Source organism: Diadema antillarum, unplaced genomic scaffold (assembly GCF_040938485.1).
Source record: "Diadema antillarum isolate AM-2024a unplaced genomic scaffold, OU_Dant_1.0 seq00000338_RagTag, whole genome shotgun sequence".
Lineage (NCBI taxonomy): Eukaryota > Metazoa > Echinodermata > Echinoidea > Diadematoida > Diadematidae > Diadema > Diadema antillarum.
This window is the reverse complement of record NW_027271351.1, coordinates 1,209,639-1,226,156: the sequence shown is the minus strand read 5'-3', so window position 1 is coordinate 1,226,156 and position 16,518 is coordinate 1,209,639. Positions and strand designations below refer to the sequence as shown.

The 16,518-nt window shown below is 39.2% G+C and overlaps 1 protein-coding gene across 1 annotated transcript in view; it reads left to right on the top strand.

Annotated features, from left to right (window-relative positions):
- The first annotated feature begins 2,873 nt into the window (after positions 1 to 2,873).
- Positions 2,874 to 16,518, top strand: part of LOC139730838 (synaptic vesicle glycoprotein 2C-like) — a 31,718-nt gene continuing 18,073 nt past the window's right edge. The window contains exons 1-3 of the mRNA XM_071641710.1: positions 2,874 to 2,967; positions 13,727 to 13,777; positions 14,996 to 15,157. Of these exons, the coding sequence (XP_071497811.1) occupies positions 2,874 to 2,967; positions 13,727 to 13,777; positions 14,996 to 15,157 (307 nt within the window). The remainder of the gene's footprint in view (positions 2,968 to 13,726; positions 13,778 to 14,995; positions 15,158 to 16,518) is intronic.

Genomic DNA, 16,518 nt, shown 5'->3' with positions numbered 1-16,518 from the left:
ATCTCGGAAGAATGAGTCGATGTCACGCTCCGTGGACTCATCTCATGGTTCGAATCTTTGACGAAAGGTATAACAAGTAAATTTATGTGATGCGACTTTTACATGACTTATAGTAAAATGTTTCTTTGTGGGTTAAAATTGAGCGTGCGAAGAATTGCGACGTTGATGTAGGGAGTCAGTCAGGCGGTTTATAGGCCATTTAGGGTATTGGGGGAATCGTAAGGGTTAGCCTCGCTCCTGCCCGGCCGCGGGATCGCGGGATCGCGGGAAGCACATCCAGGAGCGGGGAGCGAGCGTTGACTACCATTGCATCGCATCGGGTATACAAATGTACTACCATTGCATTGCATTGCAGTGCTAAAGAGCAGTTTGGGTAATTTTAGAGTGGAAATATCGAAGGTGTTAGCACTAGATTTAATGTCTCCCTTCTGGAGGCACTGGCTTACAGGAGCTCTGGGCCGGTATAAATAAGATATGATATATTTATATGTATGCTGTATATATTGTTATTTATAAAAAGCTTGAATATACATAGTATCGCCAAAAAGAGTAACAAACTCCCCATGCATTTTCAGAATTGGAGATTTAACATAAATTATGAACACAGATATTGCTATCAACCACATGAAATCTATATTTATTATTATTTTTTCTCAATCTGGCTTTCACCAATAAAAAGTACTTATGAAAGAAAAGTTTTTTGGGTTATACCCTCTTCATATAATTCTACTTTATGGGGTTATTTATGTTAGACCAAAAAAAGACAGAAAAGATTGTCTTTTCATTGTTTTTCTTTTTTTATTTCAATTTGGAATCCTGTACATGTATGTTCGATTAGAGTTGATAACATGCTGTTTTGTATTACCCGTTAGTATTCTCTATATACATATATTTTTATTGTACTCTGAATTGCATGTAATGCGTAAGAGGCTGACTCCCATTCAGTATGGAGCGTTGATGTTTTGAATCTCCGCTCTGGGGTTTCGGATGGGTTCCTGTGATTGGCCGTCGGTGGCCCCTTGTGCGTGTTTGTTGGGTGGCTGATTTTTCTGTGTCATACTGGGCCGGTGGGCATGTTGGATTCTGTTTATGTAAAAATACACGTAAAATAGTGTACATGGGGGGAGTGGTACGGGCGTGTCGTAGATTATGCAGTGTGCTTCTTTATAAATTTCTCACAATGCCTGCACTGCACATTCTCGTATAATACAATTACATGTATAAATGATTATAACAGAATCTGTCTCGGTGGTGGCAGGTGCGGGGCTGATTGGTCGGCCGCCCACCCGACTCGTTCTTGGGGTAGTTGGCGGTGGGTTATAGGGTCCTCCCCGATCTCCTCTATTACTCTCTTACCATGTGATCGGGCTGCAGTCCAGTTGTTGGTATTTTATTTATGCTGCATGACAGTATTTGTATCTTCTGTACCTTAATATGCTGTTTTTATTCATTTATTTATCTATTTTTGTTGCTTGTAGTTGTACTACGATTCTGTGAATAAAACATACAAAAAAAGATGATACAGCCATATAGGATAAAGCATTTGTTCCTCAATGACCTCTGAACTTGAGTGACGTCCTGTGCAACTTGCCCCATTAGTAGGAGTATACGGGTGTGGGGTGGGACTTTATGCTTGTCTTGCATCTGCACTCGTGGTCTAGATGTAGATTGGACCTTTCCATGAAATAAGTTTCCCAAATATAGAGTCATATATATATATATATATATATATATCGAGTAGCAATTTTAGTAGAGTACATCAGTGAAAGTTTGAGTAAAATTGGACAATCCATTCAAAAGTTAAGAATTTTTAAAGTTTTACTTGCACTAAATGTAGAAATAAAGCAAATTGTAAATTCACCTTCAAGTGGGCATGATGTTTTTTTTTTTTTTTTGTAAATAAACATGATTGTGTTTGCATTAAACATAGTACACTATGTTTTGTGTGAATTTGACAACTTTAACAAGATTGAGAGTACAATACCACCCTCAATAAGGGGAAACCTGTACAGCCAGGGATGATTATGAATACATGGATGGTTTAACAAGGTTTTTGTGAATACTCAAGGTTGGAATTATGCCTACTGGAGGGTATAGAGACCCTTTAAGTGATGTCCAGAAAGGGACTTTAATCTGCCTTAGAAGTTTGTGTGGTCTATGTTTGTGTTATGCAAACAATTGAGCAATGGTACCCTGTGGTCAGGTGAGTGGTTTTAAGGTTCCAAAGGTCTGACATAAGAGAGAAAGCTATTGAATAAGCCTGACTGTATTGATTCCTCCTACACTTCCTGTAGGCCTATAATGTGGAGGTCGGAATATCTCGTGACGGTATATACAGTGGGGTTGAAATAATGCCATTATTGTTCTACAACCTTATGGGAAATGTTCGCTAACAGCTATTTGGGCATGAATTTGTGGGAGCAGTAGCACTGAAAATTTATGGTACAGGTGAGTGGCCACTCCAATATCTGTGTAGCTACAATATACATTTAATAGCAAGAGATTCTTTGTGTCATTAATGCATTTTTTAGGAATTTCTTATTCCTCTCGTTGTAATGGTGGTGCAGAAAATGGTCGATCAATAAGTTCTGTAACTTTTTAGCTGATATTGGCTTGTCATCAACCAATGATTACAGCATCCATACAAGAAGCAAGAGAAATTACATAGGTTAGAAAACCATGATCCTATATAGTTGAGTGATTATTTGATAAATGTGAATGAATTCCTTCACTTTTGCAATTAGGTTGAACATGGGTGCAGAATACATGCTCTTTTTTCAATGCCACCATTCAGTTTTGCTTACTTCAGTCTTTCAGATAGTCGCCCACGCTTTACACCTTCTTTTCCACCTACCTGAGGATCAGCACACAAGATGACGCACCGGAACTCTACGGCTGTGTCGTACACGCCGCTCTACGACGAGAACGACAACTCAGAAGATGAGAAATCAGACGTGCCGGTCAGAGGTGAGACACAGAAACTTTTCCTTGTTGGGATTATAGACTCCAGACCTCGAAGCCTGAATGAACCAACGTAGTGACACCTCTAGGCTGGAATGTATTTTAATGAAATTGTAGGAAAATATCCTCGATTTTACATACATTTGGGTAAATCGGTCACGAATAAGCTGGTTTAGCAATGTATGCAAATTTCTGTGTTGTTTTCCTCTGAAGATCTTTAGAACCTGTACAAATTCAATTTACTTCAGTTCATTAAATCCGGCCAGTGCATGTGCATCACTGTGTATCAGGGCAATTACTCCCCCTGCCCCCCCCCCCCAAAAAAAAAAAAAAAAATACTTGTTAGTGATAGGGTCAAAGTAACAATTTGGGTTAGGGTTAGGATTGGGGTTAGGGGAAGGGTCTGGGGTAACTGCCCTGGGGGTAATTACCCCAGACCCGCATCACTGTATATGCCATATATTTAGCAAGTCTGTAAATTCTTTGCAAATCAGGACTTTCCCATCAGTTTCACGAGTGGTTATATATAAGTTCGCAATCATGGAATACAGTGATGAATGGAAAAATGTGTACACCTGCACGTTGCATTCACGTTGGGATCAGAGTGGATATGTTTGCACATTAATAGTACCAGACTCTTGAAAATTCGAGAAAATAAAACCTTCACGAAATATATGGCATATGCAGTGGTTGTTGATATGTCAGACTGGTCTCAGGCAAATTTTCTTGTTGTCGGAACAATCTTCATTGTAAAGGTATGCATACAATAGCAGGATACATGTTTGTAAAGTAGCCTATTGAGATGTGTAGAGACTGAAGTCATCTGCAAATTTTCCGACCTCTCATGCACTTATTTTGACAGTTGCTGTACCAGGTTACTATAAGCCATGTCAAAATGTATGGAATGTCAGAAATCTTGTACCGGTACTTGTACATATCACGTGCAGATTGATGACATGGCTGCATACAAAAATAACTGAGGTTGGATTTTATTTGATAGTCTTGTGGGGATGACTCGACAAAATGTAAAAGCCGTCATGCTCGGTGGAGCATGAAGGAACTGATGAGACTCAACAGATAAGATGCAAATTAGGTCCCTTGTACTTAAAGGTCGAGACCTCTGGATGATTTTCAGACTTTCACATTTGAATAAAGTTCTGTAAATTGGCCATACTGGGTACAGAGATTCAGAATTTATAGTGATTGGGATGAGGAATTAGAATGTTTTCAAAATTTATGACCAAGTCATAATGAACAAGGATGGTGATATGGTAGCTTCACCATATAGGCATGCATGAGTGGGGGCTCAAGGAAGCTGAACAAAAGAACAAAGCATGTAATAATTCTTCAAGAGTGAACATGTTAAACAAGCTGTATTGTGATGGCAATACATTTCTGAAATATGTATGTCTTCTTGTTTGTCATCATCCTTGTTCAGTGTAATTTGCAAGGGGTTTTCAGAGTACCGGTATTGAATTCTCATAAACTAGAACCACAATGAATTCCACAAATCTATGCATGGAGCTGTCAATTTATGTCCCACATGATGTGAAATTATGAAAATCATTTGGACTTCACCTATAAAGTCCCCTAGCTGCAGTGATCATCCCCATTGGCAATTAAGGCCCTTCATCCTTATACAAATTGTTCAGAGGGACGAAGATACCATCTGTACATTGTCAGTTACATTGTATCTTTCCCATTTTTCTTCGTGTGCTTGCAGGCATTATTTGCTCCCGCAACAGGCTTGTGAAAACATAATTGTTATAAATTATGCCATACAGTGCAATGTACAAGTATTGATGAATTTAGCACAGCTGGAAGGAGGAAATTTTGATTTGACTGGTCCAAAGGTTATCCACATACCAGCATATCTTGCCTTGCAAAAATTGTGCATTTTGAGTAAGATTGACAGTGGGTAGAAGGGTATCATGTTTACCGTTCCATCCTGCATGTTGCTGAGTCATTCTATGTCTGTGTCTAAATCCGTACCACAAATATAAAATGCGCTCAACAGGTAATGCAGTTTGGTATGTTGGGCACAATACTATCACAACCTTAACAAACATTAGCGTGACCAGTTGGATTTTATGGCAGTTGAAGCACTCAAACTCGAGTGTAATGAGATGTATATATCTCTCTGGCATTTGAGAGTCCATAAAAGGAATTATATTTTCTTAGACTCAAACTGATTTGATAATGTTTGTTTATTTGTTTGTGGGAGGGGGGGGGGGGGGGGGAGGGGGGGAGGGGGGGAAGGGGGGAGGGGGACAGGGTAAGGAAATTTACTGTTAAGTCATTACAAGAGCTCTGTAATTCAGGCAGGGTTTCATGCTTTTGTATACAGTTAACATACCCTTGCAGGGTATAAAATTAGGTCAGTAGCACAGATGATTTTGCATGAGTACCCTTCATGTTACAGTTGATGGTATTGGTAGTATATTAGCCCATCCAGACGCCATGTGAAGTGTGACACTTGAGACAGCAACAGGGCTGTGTGTAGTTAATGGTAGCAATGAGACAGTGGATCATCATGAAATAACTAACATTGGTAGACTATGTACCCCAGTCTTTTTGATCAGATAAGCCCAAAATTTCTTTTATATGATTTCATGGTTTTTTTTTAAGTCAGTAAAAATGATGTTCAGATGATTGTTCAGATGATGATCATGCTTATTATTCTGTTTTATTAGTGGAAACCTTTTTCCACTAATAAATATTATTCATTTCTGGTTAGTTGTTCTGTTGGCGTTTGTTTATTAGATACTGTTTTGACATAATCGGCATACAGTTAATGCACACAGTTTACATCAGTTTACATCATACCTCCAAACATACACATGCACTTTCACACTCCATGCTTGCCAACATTTTCATTTGAGAAAGCAGTAGAATGCAGGATGCCTATGCGAGCAGTACTAGCTTGAATGCTAATGAAATCTTTCAAAAGCGGTAGTCTACCGCCAAATGCGGTAGAGTTGGCAAGTATGACACTCACAGGAATAAACAATCATATGAGTATTTACTCACAAATGCATGTTGCCTGAACCTGCCAAATCAGTCTGTTAAAATATGAATTCTATTGATTCCATTATTTGTTTTCAAATATATTGTCTACATGCGTATGATTTCTGTGCAGCTACAGGTTTACTGACTGGAAATAAACAAGATGGCTTGCTCCTTATTTCCATCAAAAGTGGCCCTGGCATGTATCTGTTTTGTTATGTTTTGTTTCGTTTGGGGTTTTCTTCTTTTAACATTACACCTCATTCACACTGATAAGATAAGAGCACTCATCCGGAGATATTTATAAGAATATGGTTTTATCATGGAACTTTATCTATCTTCACCCTTTCTGGTTGTCTTAGCACTCATGTCTTCACACGGTATGAAATGGTGCAGGGTGTTCAGACGCAAACAATTTATACTAGAACGGTATAGCTATACGATGAATGTATGTGTCTGAACGCTGACTAACGAAACAACGTATAACCATTACAAAAAGTGCAGTGACATCCTCCATAGGAAACGAGCGTTTTTTAATGCACCACGCAGAGCGCACAATCAGGTATAGGACATTTACACGGACTCTTGACTTTACGAACTCATACCTCCCAGAAGATGTCTTTTTGCTTAAATGCACCTGGTTATTATGAAAACCTAGATTTCAAGCGTGTGCTCTATATACCTCATCAGTAGAGTTTTGTGAAAATTTTACATCGGTACCTTTCGAGTTGAAAATTAGGTGTCATTTCTCACTCAAGCGCAATCAGCTCTACGACAACACGCAATTTTACATTGACGGCGCGGTGTGCGAACTGTGAGCCTGAAGGCCATTTTTGGAGGGTTATTTTACTGCCATACCTGTTGTATTTGTACAATGCACCTGCCTAGTAAGTTGCAGCAAATACTCACGTGTATTCATACTGAGTTTGGAGGAATTTCGTGAAACTTCGCCATCGGTACCTTGTCAATATTCATAAACGGTCAAAACCATGTCAGTTTAGCCCCGAGTGAATAACCCACCAATATCTTCATACACTAAAGCAATTGCATGCTTCTCACTTGAATACGCTACGCTGATTGGCTAAATGTCATTGGCTTTACGAGGTCGCATCGGGTCAACGCTAGATCGTGACTTAGCGCGTATGCAAATTCATGATGTGACAATAGGTGCGTGTGTCTTTATTACTATTTAGATTTCATTAATACATTAGCTCAACGTAGCATTTGCGGCGCATGATTGCATCATGAATATGTATTATTCTTTAACGCTCAACGCACTGTGATAGGTTGTATGCAAATGACGTATCTACGTCATAGCTCATTATCTGTTTGTCACCGTTCGCATGTAGACTTTTTGTAAAACGACGTATGATGAAATGACGGTCAGAGCATCGTTTCGAACTAGAGCTCAATAACAAATCAGCATTCCATCGTGTCCATTGTGCGTCTGATGGTATGGCGACCATAGAACGATATTACTGGGCAGGGCTTAATGAGAGTGTGTACGAAAGGTGGCCCCATAGCTGTCACTCATGACCATAACAGCATGCGCAGTGGAAAACTGCACATCTATACAACGTTTTTCAGAACGGTCGAGATAAGCGTTTTGAACGGTCTGTCGGTTATGTGATGATTCTTTATACGGTGTTTCTTTATCGAGTTTTATCCGAGCAGGGGGTAAGCGTCATCACAGAAATGCACCTCATGCACCCAGAGGCCCATTTCAGAAAGAAAGTTGCCATCGTTGTAAAGTTGGGATTAGTTGCAGTAACTGTGAGCAGCAGCCAGGAAACAACCAATCAGCATTGAGCATTCAGGTTGTTGCTGTGGTAACTGCAATGAATTGCAACTCATGCCGATTAATAGTAAATGGCTTGATAAATAGGCTTCTGGTGACCTTCTCCAAGGGGTACAAAGGTGCACTTTGGGTGGAATACTCTATTATGGACCCAGTCATCTTTGCACCCTTGGCTTTGCAAAGGGCAAGTATGGCTCTTAATTGCTATTAACTCTTGTGTGTGAATGGGTTCCCGAATTGATGGAATGGATACACATTAAAGCTACCATTTATTGGGAGCAGTGATTAAATCAAAAAAAAAATGTTTGAATTATCATGTGTGATGCATATTTACTGTAAAACATATGATATATTCTCAGCATGACGTTTTCCCAAATTTCTACTGGCATTCAATGCATGTAGTGTAGACAAGAACTTTTGTGTGCATTTTAAGTTTGCGAATCTTGGCTCTTGCAAAATTAAAATGCTCGCGAACATTCCTCGTTTTACCGTACAGTAGTTCAGTTGTATCACAAAACACCCTACTGTACAAAATTTTGCAATAGAGCCACAAATATGGGGAGATATCACTAATTTTCTCAATGAACCGTCATGGTGACGGTGTATTCTAGAAACAATTTCTAATAGAACTGTCAAACTATAGCAATTATTCCTACAATTAATTTTTTAACTGCACCTCGCTGTAAATATGTGCACCGAGAGCCCATCTGTGCTCATCACAGTTTGATAGATGAGCGCGCACCACTCTGCAGTGTGATTAATCTTCAGACCCTGAAGGATATACCACATATGGAAGAAGAAGAGGAAGAAGAAGAAGAAGAATAAAAGTATTATTCGCATTTTGTGTATTTAACAACACTGAACATTGATAATACTGATTAACATTTTCTTGTTGGTTATTTTCTATCCCTAACTCACATTTTAGAACTATTTTGAGGCACTATCAAAGCTGGTTTTTTTTTTTAATCTTCAGATGTTAGCAGGATCCTTTAATCCTTTGCAGTTTTAACCAGATTTCAGAGTATACAAATCACATTGCACTCTAAATTACGTTGATCACACCCTTTCCATGGAGTCCTGCAAGGAATCTAAACTTTTTGCTTTCTCACCATTGTGGATTTTAGTCTTTTCATAGTCTTATCGTATTAAGGGCTCATCAAATTGCTTTGATAAATTTAGGTCTGACAATAAGGTAGTCAAAAGAATGCCTCCTCCCCCCCCCCCCCCCCCCCCCCACCGCCTTTTCAGTGTTGGTTGTTTTGCATTAATAGACACAGACGGCTTATCTTGAGATTGTTTTTTGTGATGTTGATTGAAAATCCTTGTAGCTGAAAGACGTGAGGTCTTATGATTATCTGTGGTCATTCTGCGTGCGTGTATTATTCACATGAGAGCAACAGCGTATCGTCCCTTAGATGACAAAAGTTTGCATCTCAAATTTTGGTGAAAATTATACCACTTTTTGTCATTAATTGTCAGATAATCTGTTGAGTAATGTCTTATCCAAATCCGTGCTGTCTTACCCCAAAAATGAAGCCACCATGGCATGTCATAGGAACTTTGCCTTTCCTTGGCTGCCATGTTTTTCCCTCTCCTGAGCATTTGACTTTTTTTTTTTAGATACAAGGTTTTGTCTCTCCAACAGCACAATGAGGCCAACACACAAAAATATAGTCTTTTTGTGTGGGAACAATCCGCCTATATCTATAGTAAGCCGTGAAGAGAGATTTTTCTTCTCTATTATTTGTGCTTACAAAACTTTCATTAGAAATCTCTCTATACAGGCGCATTCAAACCTACCTGAAAAAAAAAAAGAACTGAACAGGTTTTTGTTTTTGTTTTTGTTTTGTTTTTTGCATGGAAAGCCAGGAAACTAATTAATTTCAGTATGTTAAAGGGTCTTGTATCTCCACCTCAGTATATTTCCAGAAATGCTTGAATTAACCATGAATGCTGTTTTGGGTCACATATGATGTGTGTGTCATCATATACAGACTCAGAATTACATCATTGTCCAGTTGATTTACATTTTATTTCCCCAAATCAGCCAGTTAAGAAGAGTTTCTATGAATACCTGTTGATTGACAGTAGTTACAGTCATGTACCAAGCACATTCTCAACCAGCAGGAAAGACACAAGCTAGGTGAGGTATTGATAGCTGTGGTCTGTTTTGGATGGCAGGACGCTTGGTCCTTGGGTGAACTTTGGAACTGAGTGTGTGTTTTCTTTTTTGAAAATCAAGGGAGCACGACAGATACGTGACAAAGATAGTCACTGATATTGAAGGGTTTCAGACTTACAAAAGAATTTGTTGGTTGCATGTTTAGAAACAGGTCATCTGAAATGCTAATCGTGTTATTTTCAAATGTTAAGGTCTGGTGGAGAAGTGTTTGTAATCCAAAGGGTTTGACAATTAATTAGAGCTTAGCGTTACAATCTATTCACTTCCATCCCTATGCATGTTTAGGATATTTGTACTCAGGCTCTTACTTTTAAAAGTCTGGAAAGTACAGTTGTATCTCATTTGATAGACAGGCCATTGAGATTGTGACATAAGTGTCATATCGTCACTGGAATGACAAGACCTTGTATCTCAAATTTTGGTGAAAATGATGTTTTCTTAATCAATTATCAAATAATCAGTAAGTGATGTCCTGTCCAAATTCTTGCTGTCTTACCCCCCAAAAATGAAGCCACCATGGCATGTCAAAGGAAAGGCTATCCCATTTGATATAATGCTTTGGATGCCATGTTTTTTTGCTCTCCTGAATATTTGACATTTTGTAGGTTTTGTTGCCCCAGCGACGATATGTAATGTTGTTTGCAGTTCAGTGATCCAGGAGAGGACTCATTTCTATGGCTTAATGGCTGGTATGACTAGACACGATGGAAACTCAGTGGCGGATTCAGAGGGAGGCGCACCAGGCGTGCACCCCCTCTTTATTTCTTGTTAAAACAAGAAAAAGAAAAAGAAAAAATGGGGGGCGGGTGCGCCTCCCCTTTATGGAATTTCTGGATCCACCCCTGAAACTGGATTACAACTGATTTTTTTTTTTTTTAGTTTGAAATCCCTTTTGATCATATTATGTGTCATGTGAGCTACTGGGTTTGATTCCTGCATTCATACAGATATGGTTTTCACTTTCATGTGAATTCAAATGCTAGTAACCGCAAAATTCAAAGTGAAATACCCCTCTGTGTTAAGTAAACTTTAAGATCAAAGTAATTGACTGATTGTGGTTTCATTAGTGCAGAAAGTCAAATAAGAAAGGAATATTGGAATATAGAAGTTACATAGTGTTTTCATTAAGCAGCAATGTTAATAAACATGAGCAGTTCTTCAATGTATTCATGTTTTCATTATAGTAGAGTTGGAGCTCATCTCTGTTGGAAATTCATCTGAAATTGGTGTTAGACTTTTTGATCTCAATACAAAATATTTACCTCCAAAATTGTCAGATGTCAATGCTACAGATATTCTATAGTACACATGTATTGACCCTCACATGATCAAGGAGATGATACACGCAGGTCATTCCGCTGATCAAGGCTGTAGGGTTGACAGCTGAAAAATTTGGAGGTTAATATCTTGTATTGAGATCAAAAGTTTTACACCAGTTGCAAATGGTTTCATAATGTTTTATCAATTACGTATCTCAAACTAATGTGTCATATTATGCTCCATGTTAAGTTTGTCTATTAACCCATTGAGGATGGGCTGATTTTGCTAAAACACACATTTCCCATAGACACCTGCCAGAGTATACAAACTGTACTTGGGACTAGTCTTCAACGGGTTAAAACTTTCATAGAAATACTTGTATGATGATGACACTTCATGGAGAGACTTTTCTGATATCATTTTGTCTCTTTAATTTTTTTTGTGCCTTGAATTACACTGTAATTATGACTTTCCTCAGTGCAAAATGAGTGCAAGTCAGTTCAGTCACCTGACACCACTATCATATTACATATTATTATAGCTACTAACAGCTGTGACGACTGCTTTTACTACAATATCTTGTTATCACTACTGGTGCTACTATTGCTGCTTTGCCAGTAATCATTCTCAGAGATCTCACTCACATAATGGAAATAGCTCTGCCAACTTTCATTTGAAGTGTCAAAACTATCCTCTTTTTTTCATAATCTCGGACGAATGTCTAAAAATCATTTGTCCGCTATCTGCACATGCACAACAGTTGATGGTTTTTCTGTGTCTCTGCGTATTGCTGTGTGTGTATACAGCCTTTTGACAAGACCTTTGAATTACTGTAGTTTATATTCCATGCCACGCAAACCAGCATACTGGAAACTCCGCTTCAGTTGAAGCGTCAAAACTATCCTCCTTTTTTTATCTCGGGTGAATGTCTAAAAATCACTTGTCCACTAACTGCACATGTACTACAGGTGATTGGTTTTTCTGTGTGTCTGCGTATTGCTCTGTGTGTAGTCTCTTAACAAGACCTTCTGATTTATACTGTATATGGTTTATTTTACTTGCCATGCAAACCAGCATACTGGAAACTCAGCTTGAAGTGGGAAGGAAATATGAGGCAGTGGTGAATGCTCAACATTTAGTAAAAACTGGTGTTAAGTGGTCTGGGCTAAGCCTTGTGGTATCGCTTGATGTCATTAGTGGTGGCCTGACCTTGAGCCACTAAAAATTGGTGTTGGGCCACCAATATCTTTTGGTGGCCTAATTGGGCAAATAAGATTCAAAATGGATACCAGGTAATTTGCTTTTATTTTGAGCCACTACATATCTTTTTCGGACCACCAAAATTTCAAGTCTAAAGATTTTAGTGGCCCAGTATCGAGACCTGTATTTATATATGCACAGACATAAAGGCCTTGTCAAAAAGGCTGCATAAATCCAAGCACACTCAGTGGAAACTGCCTTTCATTCTAGCCAAATGATGCCTGCTGAGAAATTATCCAAAATATGGTCCTGTATTCCTGAAACATTGCAATTGATTGGGAGTCTGTGACAAAGGATACCCTTGATAGCATTTTAAATATAATTTTAGCCTTACAATTGACTACAAAGTCTGTTATAAAATGCAAATTGCAAGGGTCAGTAAGATATATTGAAGGTATCATGCAAGTGTTGATACAGTGCTAAGTAAATGCAACCCTCCCCTGTAAATGCAACCCTCCCCTGTAAACTTTTGTGATGTTCTTTAATTTCTTCTATGCGACTGCATAAATGGTACCAAAATAGCACGCTCCTCTGAATAAAAGGGATGGTAGAAGTTTCCTTGTGGTGGGGATTCAGATTTTGACTTTTTCGCAAGATAATTAGAAACCATTTATATGAAATATTAAAGAACATACAATTTTAAGAGGAATTCAAAGTTAATTTGATGAAAATCGGTTTTTAAGTGACTGAGATATCCAAAATCAAAGTAAAACTAAGTGGTCCTAATAAAAGATAGGACTTCCCTTTTATCAGAGCATCTGTCTTTTACTTAGTTGTTGTGAGATGATTAGGAACCACTGATATGAAATACAATACCATTAAAGAGAAATTAAATTTTTTTAATGAAAATTGCTTTTAACATTTCATGTAAGTGGTTTCTAATTACGGTCAAAACATGAATCCTCATCTCAACTAAAATTACACCATCCCTTTAAAGCTGCCAGGGTGCACATGTTCACTGTTTTGCCCTAGTGCTCATTCTGGATCAGATGTAGATGATATTTCAGGTTTGTTGGGTTTCTTTGCTTTCTTTTTTGGTCTTCATTTTTGTTTTAAATGAAACCTTGAGGTTAATTTCTAAATTCCTCATGCTTAGTTGAGCATGAAAACAAAAATCATCTTGAACATACCTGGTAATATTTCCTTAAATAGTAGTCAAAGGTTATCTGCATGACCATTATTACCGTAAATTGTTTTCGTTCATTGTTTTGAGTGCTTGACATGATTTCTTTGTTTCTTTTCTTTATCTCCCTTCACAGGAAGTACAAACACAAAAGAGCACTCCTACAGTGAAGCTGTGAATGCACTTGGTATGTAGCATCTTACAGTATTAAGGACAGATACGTTTATCTACTACCATTTTCTAAGTGTTACTCCTGATTGGCAATGGCTAATTTCCTCATATCATTACCATACAAGATATGATTAGTTGTATTAAGTTCTTAATCTTAAAGGGATGGTATAGTTTTGATTGAGATGGGGGATTCAAATATTAGCTTTTTGTGAGATAATTAGAAACCACTTATGAAATATTAAAGAGCATACAATATTCTAGGAGGTATTCAAAGTTTATTTGAGGAAAATTGGATTTGAAATGGTTGAGATATCAAAAAACACACTAAAACATAGTGCTCCTAACAAAAGGTGGGTCCCACCTTTTATGAGGACCACTTCTTTTCTGGATATCTCAGCCATTTCAAGACCAATTTTCATCAAATAAAAACTTTGAATTCCTCTTAGAATTGTATGCTCTGCACTATTACATGAGAGGTTTCTCATTATCTCTCACACACACACACACACACACACACACACAAATGGAAACCTGAAGCCCCATCTCAACCAAAACTGTACCATCCCTTTAAGCTTGACTTACTAGTAATATGTCAAGGGAAAAACACAATCATGTGTCATTTGAGATCTTAAAACATTTGATGACAAGACTGAGATTTGTGGGACATAATATTATCAAAGTATATTTATTGTTGTGCCACGGACTCAAATTGCAGGCTACCCACAGTTTCATACTCATCTGTTACCTCTGACAGCTTTATGTTTGAAATTTGCCCCAAGTGGTAAATTTGGATGTGGAGGTTGATGAATAAGATTGTGCAGCATGGTGTTTGCACAGTGGTTTGTGTGGAATTTCTTTCTGAACTGTTTTAACCCTAACCAGGCCGGGGGGGGGGGGTCCTCCGAGGCCCCCTCCCTCGACGTTCCGCGCGATGCATCGCTAACGCGAAAAGCTATTGCTGCGACGTTTCATGACTTTTTTCTTTCGAGTCTCCCGCATCTTTTGACACCAAATTTGCAATGCCCATGACGGCCCCCCCCCAACACAAAATCATCGTTTGTATTTGTTTCAGTTTGAAAACGATAGTCATCAAACGAAATTCTAATAAAAAAAAAAATCATTAAAAAAGTGTGTGTGTTTGTGTGTGTGTGTGTGTGTGTGTGTGTGTGTGAGTGTGTGAGATGAGTTTTGCACAGACACTATCTCATGAATTGCCCATTATTTTGTTCTCTAGGTTGTGGACGTTTTCATGCAGTACTGCTCATCGTGTGTGGCTGGGCCAACATCAGTGACAGCGCAGAAATCCTCAGCGTATCCTTCCTTCTCCCACAGGCCTCCAAGACCATGGGCATCACCTCCTTTGAGAAAGGCCTCCTAACATCAGTGGTCTTCGTTGGTAAGGACAGGAGGAAGAGAGATGGGGGAGGAGGGGAAGAGGAACATGGAGTTGGGGAAGGGGGAGGGGAGGGGAGAGAGAGGGAATGGAGGCATGATAAAAAGGGAAAAGAGGGAGAAGGGGGTAGCACAGATGCTAACTGTTGTCTTTTTTTGGCAGTATTTTGTTTGTGTGTTTGTGGGGTGTTTTTTTTTGTGCCAAGAATAGTGCAGGTTTCATGGAAGATACTGTTTTCCCCAAATTGTATTACTACACATGGTCTATTGCAGGAGTGGTAAAAATACTGTTTTTTAACAAAAATACAGTCACCTTTTCAGCCCTCAAAATGCTGCAATGCTGAATGGGAAGATGGGGGTGGGGGGGGGGGAGGAGGAGAGAACAGAAAGATGATGGAGGGTGGGGAAGGGTGAAGGGAGGAAGGATGGATGAGGAGAAAGAGGGAGGATTGGGGAGGGATGAGTTAAAGAAAGACTAAAAAGAAGAAAAATGAGAGGAGGGAGGGAATGGGGAGAGGAAGGGGAGGAGAAGGAGAAGAAGGAGAGAAGGGGAGGCGAGGTTGGTGGGAGAGAAGGGGGTAGCAGAATTAGGGAAGGGGGAATGATGGAGGAGGAGGAGGATTTAAGGATTAAAGTGAAAACCAAGTTCTGGTAAGGGCTTGAGAACCTGTCTGGCACCATTTCATATTTGCAATACGGTATATCGAAAGAGTCTACAGAGAAACTTACCTGGCTGACGCGGTTTGCCGGAATGATGAGTCGTTCTGGAGTATTTTGAGAAAAATAATAAAAGTTGGAAAACCGACTTTTATTCCAAAAGGCTCCAGACTAACTCGGTCTCAGGGAAAACTCGACCCTATTTCAGACAATTTACACGCAGTTCGTGATCGCCATATACTGTATGATACCAAACGAGGCCTAACTGAACAGACAGGAAAGTGCGTGCTAATCCTGTACAAAACAAATGGACAGCGCGCGGCCTCAAGCCTATACGCACATCACCTCAGTTGCTGAGACGCGCGGTCTTTAAAGTTTTTGTTGTTGTTTATCAAGCGTGTTTGATTGTTTTTAGAGGTGCTTGATAGGCGTACACTAAGTTTGCATGCGCGCCTAAGAGGTTTTTGATGCGCGCGTTGTAACAACTCGGACCATTACTGCGAGTAAGCAGCCAGAACGCGAAGCGCTACAATGTAGTTTATACAGGCCGCTCCCATAGTACAACACTGTACAATCCAGAGGGACAACCAAGACAACTCAGCCTGCCGTCAAAGCGAGGCCGAGTTATCCCCGAGTCCGAGTTTAGCCTGACCCTGTTCGGGTAAGTTCTGAGACTGAACTTTTTTGCTTAATATTTCGCATTTTCGT